This window comes from Ascaphus truei, chromosome 6 (assembly GCF_040206685.1).
Source record: "Ascaphus truei isolate aAscTru1 chromosome 6, aAscTru1.hap1, whole genome shotgun sequence".
NCBI classification, from domain to species: Eukaryota; Metazoa; Chordata; class Amphibia; order Anura; family Ascaphidae; genus Ascaphus; species Ascaphus truei.
This window is the reverse complement of record NC_134488.1, coordinates 47,997,577-48,010,076: the sequence shown is the minus strand read 5'-3', so window position 1 is coordinate 48,010,076 and position 12,500 is coordinate 47,997,577. Positions and strand designations below refer to the sequence as shown.

At 55.8% G+C, this 12,500-nt stretch overlaps 2 protein-coding genes across 3 annotated transcripts in view; one reads left to right on the top strand and one right to left on the bottom strand.

The window, feature by feature from the left end:
* ARCN1 (archain 1 coat protein complex I subunit delta) overlaps window positions 1-1,621 on the bottom strand; it is a 24,636-nt gene extending 23,015 nt beyond the window's left edge. The window contains exon 1 of the mRNA XM_075604169.1: window positions 1,470-1,621. Within this exon, the coding sequence (XP_075460284.1) occupies window positions 1,470-1,472 (3 nt within the window). The 5' untranslated portion in view covers window positions 1,473-1,621. The remainder of the gene's footprint in view (window positions 1-1,469) is intronic.
* Window positions 1,622-4,378: 2,757 nt separating this feature from the next.
* The window catches only part of IFT46 (intraflagellar transport 46), a 21,175-nt gene continuing 13,053 nt past the window's right edge, over window positions 4,379-12,500 (top strand). The window contains exons 1-6 of one of the 2 annotated variants that reach the window (XM_075604167.1): window positions 4,379-4,626; window positions 5,161-5,257; window positions 6,029-6,117; window positions 6,407-6,549; window positions 6,713-6,784; window positions 8,438-8,531. In XM_075604167.1, the coding sequence (XP_075460282.1) occupies window positions 4,603-4,626; window positions 5,161-5,257; window positions 6,029-6,117; window positions 6,407-6,549; window positions 6,713-6,784; window positions 8,438-8,531 (519 nt within the window). In that variant the 5' untranslated portion in view covers window positions 4,379-4,602. The remainder of the gene's footprint in view (window positions 4,627-5,160; window positions 5,258-6,028; window positions 6,118-6,406; window positions 6,550-6,712; window positions 6,785-8,437; window positions 8,532-12,500) is intronic. The other variant, XM_075604168.1, reaches the window with a different exon arrangement.

Genomic DNA, 12,500 nt, shown 5'->3' with positions numbered 1-12,500 from the left:
TGCACGGAGGTTTCCCACACAACAACAGGTGTTTGAATGATTTATTTTTATTTTACTATGCAAAAGAAACCTGCAATGAAAGATCTCAGAGCCTCTTATCAGCAGTCACAATGACACACAGGGTGTAGGGTTACTTCCATGGCAACCTGTTATACAGACCCAGCCGCGGGGGGTATGGTGTATGTTAAAAATACATAGTGGTACTGTGCCAATGATTCATACCAAGCAGTACCTACATTACAGGGAGTGCCACAGCATCATGGGTGGCCCCACATATGCCCCAATCCAGCCCCTACAATTCTATGCACCACCATAGCGTCACTCCTGCAGAGATATCCTGATAAAGTGTCAGGCTTGTCAAAGGTCCTGAACACCCATCTAGAGGAGACTAATCTTAGTGACACACAGGAAGTGTCAGGGTGCTACTGACCCATTTTACTAAGGTGCCACACTGACAAGGAGTTACGAAACCCAAATTACCATTGCGTCCCCAATGTAGAAGGGTGTCAGGGGTTTCTAATCTGTCAGGGGTGAGGGGTCATGGTCCCCAAGCTGTCTCAGTGTCTCGTGTCCCACAGTCTCTGAGGAAGCAACAGGTCTCTCAGAAATAAAGTGTCCCTGACCACCCAGTGTCAGCGTGTCACACGTGTGGGAGGTGTCATGTGTCGCCTGCTGATGAGGTGTCGCAGTTTCCAGTGTAACCCAGGCTGTGAGTAGACAAAGAAAGAGGAAGGTAGAAGCGAGACCTTTACTAGCTAACTAGGGGTCAGAGTGCAAGCTCCCAGGACCACAAGCACCCCTTTTTCTGGCTAAATATTTATTTATTTTTACAAATAAAGCAAATTAGCGAGTCATATTTATACAATAATCCCATCTCATGCCTGTATAAATAGGATTTGGCTATTAATTTCACCTTTGTTTGTCCTGAGAGCTAGCACTCTAACACCGAGTTAGCTATTAAAGGTATCACTTACTGTTCTTAATATATTGCACGGGCTGATGCGGTGCCCAACTGTGAGTGCCACCTGTCCCCGAGTGTGCCGCCAGGTCTGTCACAGATATGTGTCCCCAGATCCCTGTCACCAGGTCTGTCACAGGTGATGTGTCCCTGGCCGGTCACAGGTGATGTGTCCCCAGGTCAGTTAGTGTGCCCTGTGGCCTGTCACTGTGTGCTCCGGCCAGTTAGTACGCCCCCCGGCCTGTCACAGAGAACGTGTCCCCCGGCCTGTCACAGGGAACGTGTCCCCGGACCCCGGCCTGTCACGGTGTCCCTGAACCCGGGCCTGTCACAGGGAACGTGTCCCCCGGTCTGTCACTGTGTCCCTGGACTCCCGGCCTGGCACCGTGTCCCCCCGGGCTGTCACAGGTAATGTGTCCCCCGGCCTGTCACTGTGTCCCTGGACTCCCGACCGGGCACCGTGTCCCCGGACCCCCGCCTGTCACCGTGCCCCTGAGTCCCCGGGCCTCACCATGTTTGTGCGGGTGTCGGGCCTGTGTCTCCGCTCTCAGGCCCCAGTCTCTCTCTCAGGCCCCGGTGTCTCTCTCGGTCTCCGCCGCTCCGCACAATATGGCAGCCCGCAGCCACGTCCTCCAACCGGAAGCGGCGCGAGATCCAGGGAGGCGGCCGCGTCAGCAGGAAGGAGTGTCACGTGGCGTCATAGGGACGCCATCTTTGGGAAGGGCAGTGCCCTCACTCCCCCAACCTGCTGAAGTGTCACTGAGTGAGACTGCCCCCCCCCCCACCACTGAGTGAGACCTGAGATCCACTGAGTGAGACTGCCCCCCCCCCCACTGAGTGACAATGCCCCCCCCCCCACTGAGTGACGGTGAAGGGGTACCCAGGCTTTTAATACAGGTATTTGGCCCGGCTGGGGGCCCCTGAGCCATATTGGGGAATTGTAAAATGTCAGCTCGGCAACCCAATCATGTCAGAAACACTGTGTTTTGTGATAAAACTGTATTGTATTGTATGTCTTTATTTATATAGCGCCATTAATGTACATAGCGCTTCACAGTAGGAATACATGGGGTAGACAAATAAATAACAGATAATATAAATAACAGATCATGGGAATAAGTGCTTCAGACAAAAAAGTAACATTAAGGAAGGAGTCCCTGCCCCGAGGAGCTTACAGTCTAATTGGTAGATAGGGAGAATGTACAGAGACAGCAGTGTGTCTTATTATTCCAGGAGTGTTAAGCAGCGGACGTTTCCCTGCTTCAGCTCAGACCAGAATAGGCAAGGGAATGAATTACATTCAGGTCCCCCGGTATATGCCCACAAACCACAGATCCTTGGGGGTTTCAGAGTAAAGTCATTTTTAAGATGATGTGTATAACTGTGGCAGTGTTTTCGTGCAAGCACGTGAAAGGAAAAATGGTTTTAAAACCAAGCAGCTAGCAGCATAGCAGGCAGCTTTCTGCTAACTTTCGCTAGGAAGCTCCTAGCGCTGTGAGATTTGCAGTGAGCGCTGTGAGATTTGCAGTGAGCGCTGTTCCGGTAAAATCAGGAACTATCATGTCGCGCAATTTTTATAGAGTTACTAGCTTTTGTACCCAGCTTCGCCCGGGGAGCTGCCGGCACATCTCCCCGCGCTGCCGGCACATCTCCCCGCCCCCCTCCTCCCCCATGCTGCCGGCACATCACCCCGCCCCCCTCCTCCCCCCCCCCTGCTGCCGGAACATCTCCCCGCCCCCCTCCTCCCCCCCCGCTGCCGGCACATCTCCCGCCCCCCTCCTCCCCCCCGCTGCCGGCACATCTCCCCGCCCCCCTCCTCCCCCCCCGCTGCCGGCACATCTCCCCGCCCAACCTCACCCCCGCTGCCGGCACATCTCCCCGCCCCCCTCCTCCCCCCCCGCTGCCGGCACATCTCCCCGCCCCCCTCCTCCCCCCCCGCTGCCGGCACATCTCCCCGCCCAACCTCACCCCCGCTGCCGGCACATCTCCCCGCCCCCCTCACCACCCGCTGCCGGCACATCTCCTCGCCCCCCCCTCACCCCATGCTGCCGGCACATCTCCCCTCACCCCCTGCTGCCGGCACATCTCCCCGCCCCCCCCCTCACCCCTCACTGCCGGCACATCTCCATGCCCCCCCTCACATCCTGCTGCCGGCACATCTCCCCGCGCTGCCGGCACATCTCCCCGCCCCCTCCTCCCAGCTGCTGCCGGCACATCACGCCCCGCTCCTGACCCCTACTGCCAGCACATCTCCCCGCCCCCCTCCTCCCCCCCCCGCTGCCGGCACATCTCCCCGCCCCCCCCTCACATCCTGCTGCCGGCACATCTCCCCGCGCTGCCGGCACATCTCCCCGCCCCCTCCTCCCAGCTGCTGCCGGCACATCACGCCCCGCTCCTGACCCCTACTGCCAGCACATCTCCCCGCCCCCCTCCTCCCCCCCCCCGCTGCCGGCACATCTCCCCACCCCCCTCCTCCCCCCCGCTGCCGGCACATCTCCCCACCCCCCTCCTCCCCCCCGCTGCCGGTACATCTCCCCGCTCCCCTCCTCCCCCCCCGCTGCCGGCACATCTCCCTCCACGGCTCGGGTAAGTAAAGCAACACACACACAGACAGAGGCAGGCACTCACGCACTCAGGCACACACATACACACACACACACACACACACACACAGACAGAGACAGGCACTCACGCACTCAGGCACACACATACACACACACACACACAGACAGGCACGCACGCACGCACTCAGACACACACACAGACAGGCACTCACGCTGCTTTCACTCCACACTCCTCCCCGCTCCCCGAAGCCTCTCCTCCTCCCGAAGCCTCCCCTCCCCATTGCCTCACAGCCACACCACGTGACGCGTCAACGCTAGGGATCACCATTCTCTTGTATCCCATAGCGGCTGACGCACCACAGCGTGTAGTAAGCTGTGCAGCCGGGGGGGACCGGGACCGGCTCCGCAGGATTCCCCTGTTGGTGGGGAACTCGCGTGTGGCCGCCTGCGCCACCGAGCGCAGCGGGACCGAGGCCTTAGTAGCCACGCCCCCCCTGCTCTAACATTTTTGCAGGACACCGGATGGAAACTTAGAATGTCCATAATTTGGGATTTGAGTCATATTGGAAGCTCAAAATAGTTGAGTCGACCTACAAATCCACAGCACAATGTCCGGTAAAAGTTTCGTTGTGCTACGTCGTGCCATCTGCGAGATTTTGATGCTTCGGGCATACAAACAAACGGAATAACAAACTTAGAAATATAGATATAGATAATTATATAATTATATTGTATCCTATTCTCTCTAGACACATACTTTGCTTCTAACCACCAGACCGTTAGATGGCGCTACACAAATTCTGTTAACTGGGGAGTAATCAGCAGGTTGCGGTTGACAATCTGGTCACACTCCTCGTCTATATGGTTCAATACTGGCTATGTCAGCGCTCTTGCCAGGCAGTCTGGCATTGAGGGCGGAGGTGACGCAAACGATTCCCAATGAGGGCGGAAGCGATGGTAGCTGTTTCCCGGTTGAGGGCGGAAGTTTGTCTGCGGTCTCCATGGTGACAGGGACGTTTGTCAGTGGGAGGCTGACGTGCCCAGGAGGGGATGTAACGGCCGGCTGTTTGCTGAAAGAGGATGGAGGAGACAGGGGGTATGCAGGTAACTACAGGGTCGTCGTCCCCCCCCCCCAACACTGTGCCCCACCCCCGGGGGAGGACTGGGCGACCGGTGGCGTGAGCCTGACCCCTTGTGAGAGGGACAAGGGGGTCATATGGGGACACCCTGTGAGAGAGACCAGGGGGTCATATAGAGACTTCCTGTGAGAGACCAGGGGATCATATGGAGACTTCCTGTGAGAGAGACCAGGGGGTCATATGGAGACTTCCTGTGAGAGACCAGGGGGTCATATGGAGACTTCCTGTGAGAGAGACCAGGGGGTCATATGGAGACTTCCTGTGAGAGAGACCAGGGGGTCATATGGAGACTTCCTGTGAGAGAGACCAGGGGGTCATATGGAGACTTCCTGTGAGAGAGACCAGGGGGTAATATGGGGACCCCCAGAGGGAGGGATAATGGTGTATTATGGGTGTTATTTGCACGCAGTAAGAATAACCCCCCCCCCCCTAGACCCCACATGTAGCCTGACCTGTTATCCCGAGAACCAATGAGTTCGTTCACGATCTGCGTTCTCAGACCCAGTTAGTACAGAACCAGCCGTACGATGAGAGCCTAGAAATCAACGACTCGGAAGAGGTCGCCAGCATCTATTCTCCAACTCCGAGGAAACCAGGTGAGAGAGGGTAACGGACATTGCGGGACCCCCACGAGGCATGGCCTGTGATGGGGGGGACACAGCAAAAACCCCATTCCCTGGTAATCTTGTGAGGGGAGTTAGTGGGAATCCTCATGACGATGTACAGTAGTACATGGTTGGAGATCCATGTATACCGTGCTTACCAAGTAAGCCGGGCTTCCCCGAGCTCATACACGCAGATAATGGGGGGGGGGGGGGGGGAGAGCTTAAATACAATAAAGAGATCAAAATCAGACATTAGGAGGAAATGTCTGCAGAGTTTACAGTCAAAACAGTCTTGTTAGAAGATTTATAGAGATTATACGATTAACCCAGGGGCTTCTCTCACTCCAGTCCTCAATTCCCCCCAACAGGCCAGGTTTTCAGGATATCCCAGCTTCAGCATAGGTGGTGCAGTCGAAGACTGAGCCACCTGTGCTGAAGCAGGGATATCCCGATAAGCTGATCTGTTGGGGGGGAATTGAGGACTGGAGTGAGAGAAGCCCCTCGGTTAATCCAATCGCTGCCAGAGGAATCGGCAATGTATTGCAGAGTTTCTCCGGTAGCGCCGGGCCCGCACTTCTCCGGTAATTTCTGGTAACGTTCTGTTGTGGCTCGGGCTCCACAGACCAACGTAAAAAACACGTCTGTCTATCAGAGCCTCGAAGCATGAAAACTGATGCAGAAAACGTCACCGGACGGTGCGGTTATTTGGGGCCTGCTTTATCAGCGGCAGATAATCTACTTCCCCCTCTGCTCTCTTTACTGCACCCCTTTTAGCGGCTGTAAAACCGATCGTCAGAAAAGGCATGCCGGACCCCAGCAGCGATGAAGAGAGTACCACGGTGACCGCGCAGGTACGTGGAGTGTGTGTGTGAGCGCGCAAGCATAGGTATCCCCAATACCTGGCCTGTTGGTGGCTCTTGAGGACTAGAGTTGGCTGCCCCTGGGGAACCTGCCCCACCCCTGGGGAACCTGCCCCGCCCCTGGGGAACCTGCCCCGCCCCTGGGGAACCTGCCCCGCCCCTGGGGAACCTGCCCCGCCCCTGGGGAACCTGCCCCGCCCCTGGGGAACCTGCCCCGCCCCTGACCTAATCGGATGAAACATGTGTTATTTGTGATATTTGATGTCCCGCCCCCTCCCAGGACAGGAAGAAGAAGGGGGCGCTCCTCGGACTCCCTCAGCCGGGGTTCAGTGACGATGATGAGGACTCTGACGACAGCAACGAGGGGGACGATGACGATGATGACGATGAGGAGGAGGAAGAGCATGGAGCTTCCAATGAGGGGTGCGAGAGGAGGAGCTCTCAACTAAATACACCCCTAACAAACCCCTGTATACCCGTGCTCGCTCCCACCCCCTATTCCCCCACCCCCACCCGTGTATTATATTGCCTTTAGTAATCACCCCACAGACCTCCGGATTTACTGATTCCTCTCTCCTCCCCGCAGTTACGACCCTACAGACTTCGAGCATCTCCCAGTGACGGCCGACATCAAGGAACTCTTCCAGTACATTACCAGGTGAGTCTCGCAGCTAGGAGCAGGGATATAGGGCAGGGCTAGGGAGCGGTTACACCAGGGGTTATATGGGGTAAAAGGAGGAGTTATAGGGAGCGGTTATATGGGGGAATAGAAACATACAAGCAATGGGGGAGCGTGGGATTAGAAAAACATATAAGAATAAAAAACAATAAAATTACTGTGGTTACAATAATATTGCTGGGGGTTGGTGAGATTATTAAATACACTTACACGGCCATGTGCAAGCGGACACGGTAATATGGTCTCTTTAAGCAATTCCAGTCACTTCCAACAACAGGTTATGGTGGTTCAGAGGGTTTTGAAATAAATATATAAATATATCTGTACTCACACGGCCGAGTGTGAGTCCTTGCAGGAAATTGGTAACTTTGGGGTTAAATTAACCCATCCGCATCTCCCCCCAGTGTAGACTCTTCTTTATTTGCAACCAGCATGGGGTTCTAACCCCGGTCTTGGGCATCAGATGGGGACTCTCCCCAGTGGTGGTATTAGGGGGGGGGTAGTTGGAGAAAGTGAGGCACGTTGTCAGTGGGGTTTAAAACACATTTATTAGTTTAAAAGCAATTGATAAAACAGGACTCACATACATACATAGAGGTTGGACCCCTGGCCTCCTCGTGCAGTCCAGGATACAGTTTAAGCAGCCGTTTTTGCCGATCACGCGTCCGTGATGCAGGAGAAAAAAACCTTTCCTCCTTGTCTGCAATGGCTGCTTGGTTGATCTGGCTACGGGAGCCACGTTGGGCCAAATTCAGCTGGAACTTAGAGCTACGCGTTTCGCCGAGTCATCGGCTTCCTCAGGCTCATATGGGGTAATGGAATGGAATAGAAAGAGTTATAGGGAGCGGTTATATAGGGTAAAAGGAGGAGTTATAGGGACAGTAATAGGAGGAGTTATAGGAAGCGGATATATGGGGGAATAGGGAGTGGTTATATGGGGGAATAGGAAGAGTTATAGGGAGCGGTTATATGGGGTAATAGGAGATTATAAGGAGGGTTATATGGGTTAATAGGAGGAGTTATGGGAAGGGTTATATGGGGTAATAGGAGGAGTTATAGGGAGCGGTTATATAGGACAATAGGAGCAGTTATAGGGAGAGGTTATATAGGGTAATAGGAGGAGTTATAGGGAGCGGTTATATGGGTTAATAGGAGGAGTTATGGGAAGGGTTATATGGGGTAATAGGAGGAGTTATAGGGAGCGGTTATATAGGACAATAGGAGCAGTTATAGGGAGAGGTTATATAGGGTAATAGGAGGAGTTATAGGGAGTGGTTATATAGGACAATAGGAGCAGTTATAGGGAGCGGTTATATGGGTTAATAGGAGGAGTTATGGGAAGGGTTATATGGGTTAATAGGAGGAGTTATAGGGAGAGGTTATATAGGGTAATAGGAGGAGTTATAGGAAGCGGTTATATGGGGTAATAGGAGGAGTTATAGGGAGCGGTTATATAGGACAATAGGAGCAGTTATAGGGAGAGGTTATATAGGGTAATAGGAGGAGTTATAGGGAGCGGTTATATGGGACAATAGGGGGAGTTACAGGGAGGGAGTATATGTATTAATAGGAGGAGATATAGGGAGGGGTTATACAGGGTAATAGGTGTGTAAGTGACTTCTGCTCCCTCAGATATACTCCACAGGCCATAGAACTGGACCACAAACTGAAACCTTTCATCCCCGACTTCATCCCCGCCGTCGGAGATATTGATGCTTTCTTAAAGGTACTTTAAATAATTACTACTACATGTGCCGGTGCTCCGTTCCCATAAAATGAGACTCACATAAGATATGATGGAAAGGGGATCTATACTATATTTCTAAGTTTGTTATTCCGTTTGTTTTGTTTGTATGTTCGACGCATCGAAATCTCACAAACAGCACGACGTAGCACAACGAAACTTTCACTGTACATTCTGCTGCGGATTTGTAGGTCAACGCAACTATTTTGAGCTTCCAATATGACGCACCTCCCAAATTATGGACATTCTAAGTTTCCATCCGGTGTCCTGCAAAAATGTTAGAGCAGGGGTGGGGCGTGGCTTGTGTGTGTGTGTGTGTGTGTGTGTGTGTTGTGGCAGCGGGGAGAGATGTGCCGGCAGCTCCCCGGGCGAAGCCGGGTACAAAAGCCAGTACTGTACTTGGATAAAACAATAATCCTAATGGGTTGTGGACCAACCAGTAAAGGACAATGTCACACAGTCCAGGATCCAAAGAGTTAAATCCAAAACAGCAGAACCAATGACCATTTGGAAACCGATCTCAAAGTACAATGAAGTTGCTGTATCGGGTGATTTCGTGCAGCCACTACGGGGAAACAACCTGTTCGCCAAACAACTACAGCAGATCTGAAAGAAGCGCCGCAGAGAAACACTCGTATATGTAACGCATTTAATAAAGGATAAACTAGATAAGTGACACTAAACAAAACAGCATAAAAGTAAAATCACAGAATATCAAGGCAAAAACAGTAAAACACATAAACAAATGCTTAGCTGTAAGAATATGCTTAGGTGAGCAGGAGATCCCACGGGCGCTGATACTCACAGGCTGGGAAGCGGTGGTGAGCAGGAGATCCCACGGGCGCTGATACTCACAGGCTGGGAAGCGGTGGTGAGCAGGAGATCCCACGGGCACAGATACTCACAGGCTGGGAAGCGGTGGTGAGCAGGAGATCCCACGGGCACAGATACTCACAGGCTGGGAAGCGGTGGTGAGCAGGAGATTCCACGGGTGCTGATACTCTGGGAAGCGGTGGTGAGCAGGAGATCCCACGGGCGCTGATACTCTGGGAAGCGGTGGTGAGCAGGAGATCCCACGGGCGCTGATACTCACAGGCTGGGAAGCGGTGGTGAGCAGGAGATCCCACGGGCGCTGATACTCACAGGCTGGGAAGCGGTGCTAAGCAGGAGATCCCACGGGCGCTGATACTCACAGGCTGGGAAGCGGTGGTGAGCAGGAGATCCCACGGGCGCTGATACTCTGGGAAGCGGTGGTGAGCAGGAGATCCCACGGGCGCTGATACTCTGGGAAGCGGTGGTGAGCAGGAGATCCCACGGGCGCTGATACTCTGGGAAGCGGTGGTGAGCAGGAGATCCCACGGGCGCTGATACTCTGGGAAGCGGTGGTGAGCAGGAGATCCCACGGGCGCTGATACTCTGGGAAGCGGTGGTGAGCAGGAGATCCCACGGGCGCTGATACTCTGGGAAGCGGTGGCGAGCAGGAGATCCCACGGGCGCTGATACTCTGGGAAGCGGTGGTGAGCAGGAGATCCCACGGGCGCTGATACTCACAGGCTGGGAAGCGGTGGTGAGCAGGAGATCCCACGGGCGCTGATACTCTGGGAAGCGGTGGTGAGCAGGAGATCCCACGGGCGCTGATACTCACAGGCTGGGAAGCGGTGGTGAGCAGGAGATCCCACGGGCGCTGATACTCTGGGAAGCGGTGGTGAGCAGGAGATCCCACGGGCGCTGATACTCACAGGCTGGGAAGCGGTGGTGAGCAGGAGATCCCACGGGCGCTGATACTCACAGGCTGGGAAGCGGTGCTAAGCAGGAGATCCCACGGGCGCTGATACTCACAGGCTGGGAAGCGGTGGTGAGCAGGAGATCCCACGGGCGCTGATACTCTGGGAAGCGGTGGTGAGCAGGAGATCCCACGGGCGCTGATACTCTGGGAAGCGGTGGTGAGCAGGAGATCCCACGGGCGCTGATACTCTGGGAAGCGGTGGTGAGCAGGAGATCCCACGGGCGCTGATACTCTGGGAAGCGGTGGTGAGCAGGAGATCCCACGGGCGCTGATACTCTGGGAAGCGGTGGCGAGCAGGAGATCCCACGGGCGCTGATACTCTGGGAAGCGGTGGCGAGCAGGAGATCCCACGGGCGCTGATACTCTGGGAAGCGGTGGTGAGCAGGAGATCCCACGGGCGCTGATACTCACAGGCTGGGAAGCGGTGGTGAGCAGGAGATCCCACGGGCGCTGATACTCTGGGAAGCGGTGGTGAGCAGGAGATCCCACGGGCGCTGATACTCACAGGCTGGGAAGCGGTGGTGAGCAGGAGATCCCACGGGCGCTGATACTCTGGGAAGCGGTGGTGAGCAGGAGATCCCACGGGCGCTGATACTCTGGGAAGCGGTAGTGAGCAGGAGATCCCACGGGCACAGATACTCACAGGCTGGGAAGCGGTGAGCAGGAGATCCCACGGGCGCTGATACTCACAGGCTGGGAAGCGGTGGTGAGCAGGAGATCCCATGGGCGCTGATACTCTGGGAAGCGGTGGTGAGCAGGAGATCCCACGGGCGCTGATACTCTGGGAAGCGGTGGTGAGCAGGAGATCCCACGGGCGCTGATACTCACAGGCTGGGAAGCGATGGTGAGCAGGAGATCCCACAGGCTCTGATACTCTGGGAAGCGGTGGTGAGCAGGAGATCCCACGGGCGCTGATACTCACAGGCTGTGAAGCGATGGTGAGCAGGAGATCCCACAGGCTCTGATACTCTGGGAAGCGGTGGTGAGCAGGAGATCCCACGGGCGCTGATACTCTGGGAAGCGGTGGTGAGCAGGAGATCCCACGGGCACAGATACTCACAGGCTGGGAAGCGGTGGTGAGCAGGAGATCCCACGGGCACAGATACTCACAGGCTGGAAAGCGGTGGTGAGCAGGAGATCCCACGGGCGCTGATACTCACAGGCTGGGAAGCGGTGGTGAGCAGGAGATCCCACGGGCGCTGATACTCACAGGCTGGGAAGCGGTGGTGAGCAGGAGATCCCACGGGCGCTGATACTCACAGGCTGGGAAGCGGTGGTGAGCAGGAGATCCCACGGGCACAGATACTCACAGGCTGGGAAGCGGTGGTGAGCAGGAGATCCCACGGGCACAGATACTCACAGGCTGGGAAGCGGTGGTGAGCAGGAGATCCCACGGGCACAGATACTCACAGGCTGGGAAGCGGTGGTGAGCAGGAGATCCCACGGGCACAGATACTCACAGGCTGGGAAGCGGTGGTGAGCAGGAGATCCCACGGGCACAGATACTCACAGGCTGGAAAGCGGTGGTGAGCAGGAGATCCCACGGGCGCTGATACTCACAGGCTGGGAAGCGGTGGTGAGCAGGAGATCCCACGGGCGCTGATACTCACAGGCTGGGAAGCGGTGGTGAGCAGGAGATCCCACGGGCACAGATACTCACAGGCTGGGAAGCGGTGGTGAGCAGGAGATCCCACGGGCACAGATACTCACAGGCTGGGAAGCGGTGGTGAGCAGGAGATCCCACGGGCGCTGTTACTCTGGGAAGCGGTGGTGAGCAGGAGATCCCACGGGCGCTGATACTCTGGGAAGCGGTGGTGAGCAGGAGATCCCACGGGCGCTGATACTCTGGGAAGCGGTGGCGAGCAGGAGATCCCACGGGCGCTGATACTCACAGGCTGGGAAGCGGTGGTGAGCAGGAGATCCCACGGGCGCTGATACTCACAGGCTGGGAAGCGGTGCTAAGCAGGAGATCCCACGGGCGCTGATACTCACAGGCTGGGAAGCGGTGGTGAGCAGGAGATCCCACGGGCGCTGATACTCTGGGAAGCGGTGGTGAGCAGGAGATCCCACGGGCGCTGATACTCTGGGAAGCGGTGGTGAGCAGGAGATCCCACGGGCGCTGATACTCTGGGAAGCGGTGGTGAGCAGGAGATCCCACGGGCGCT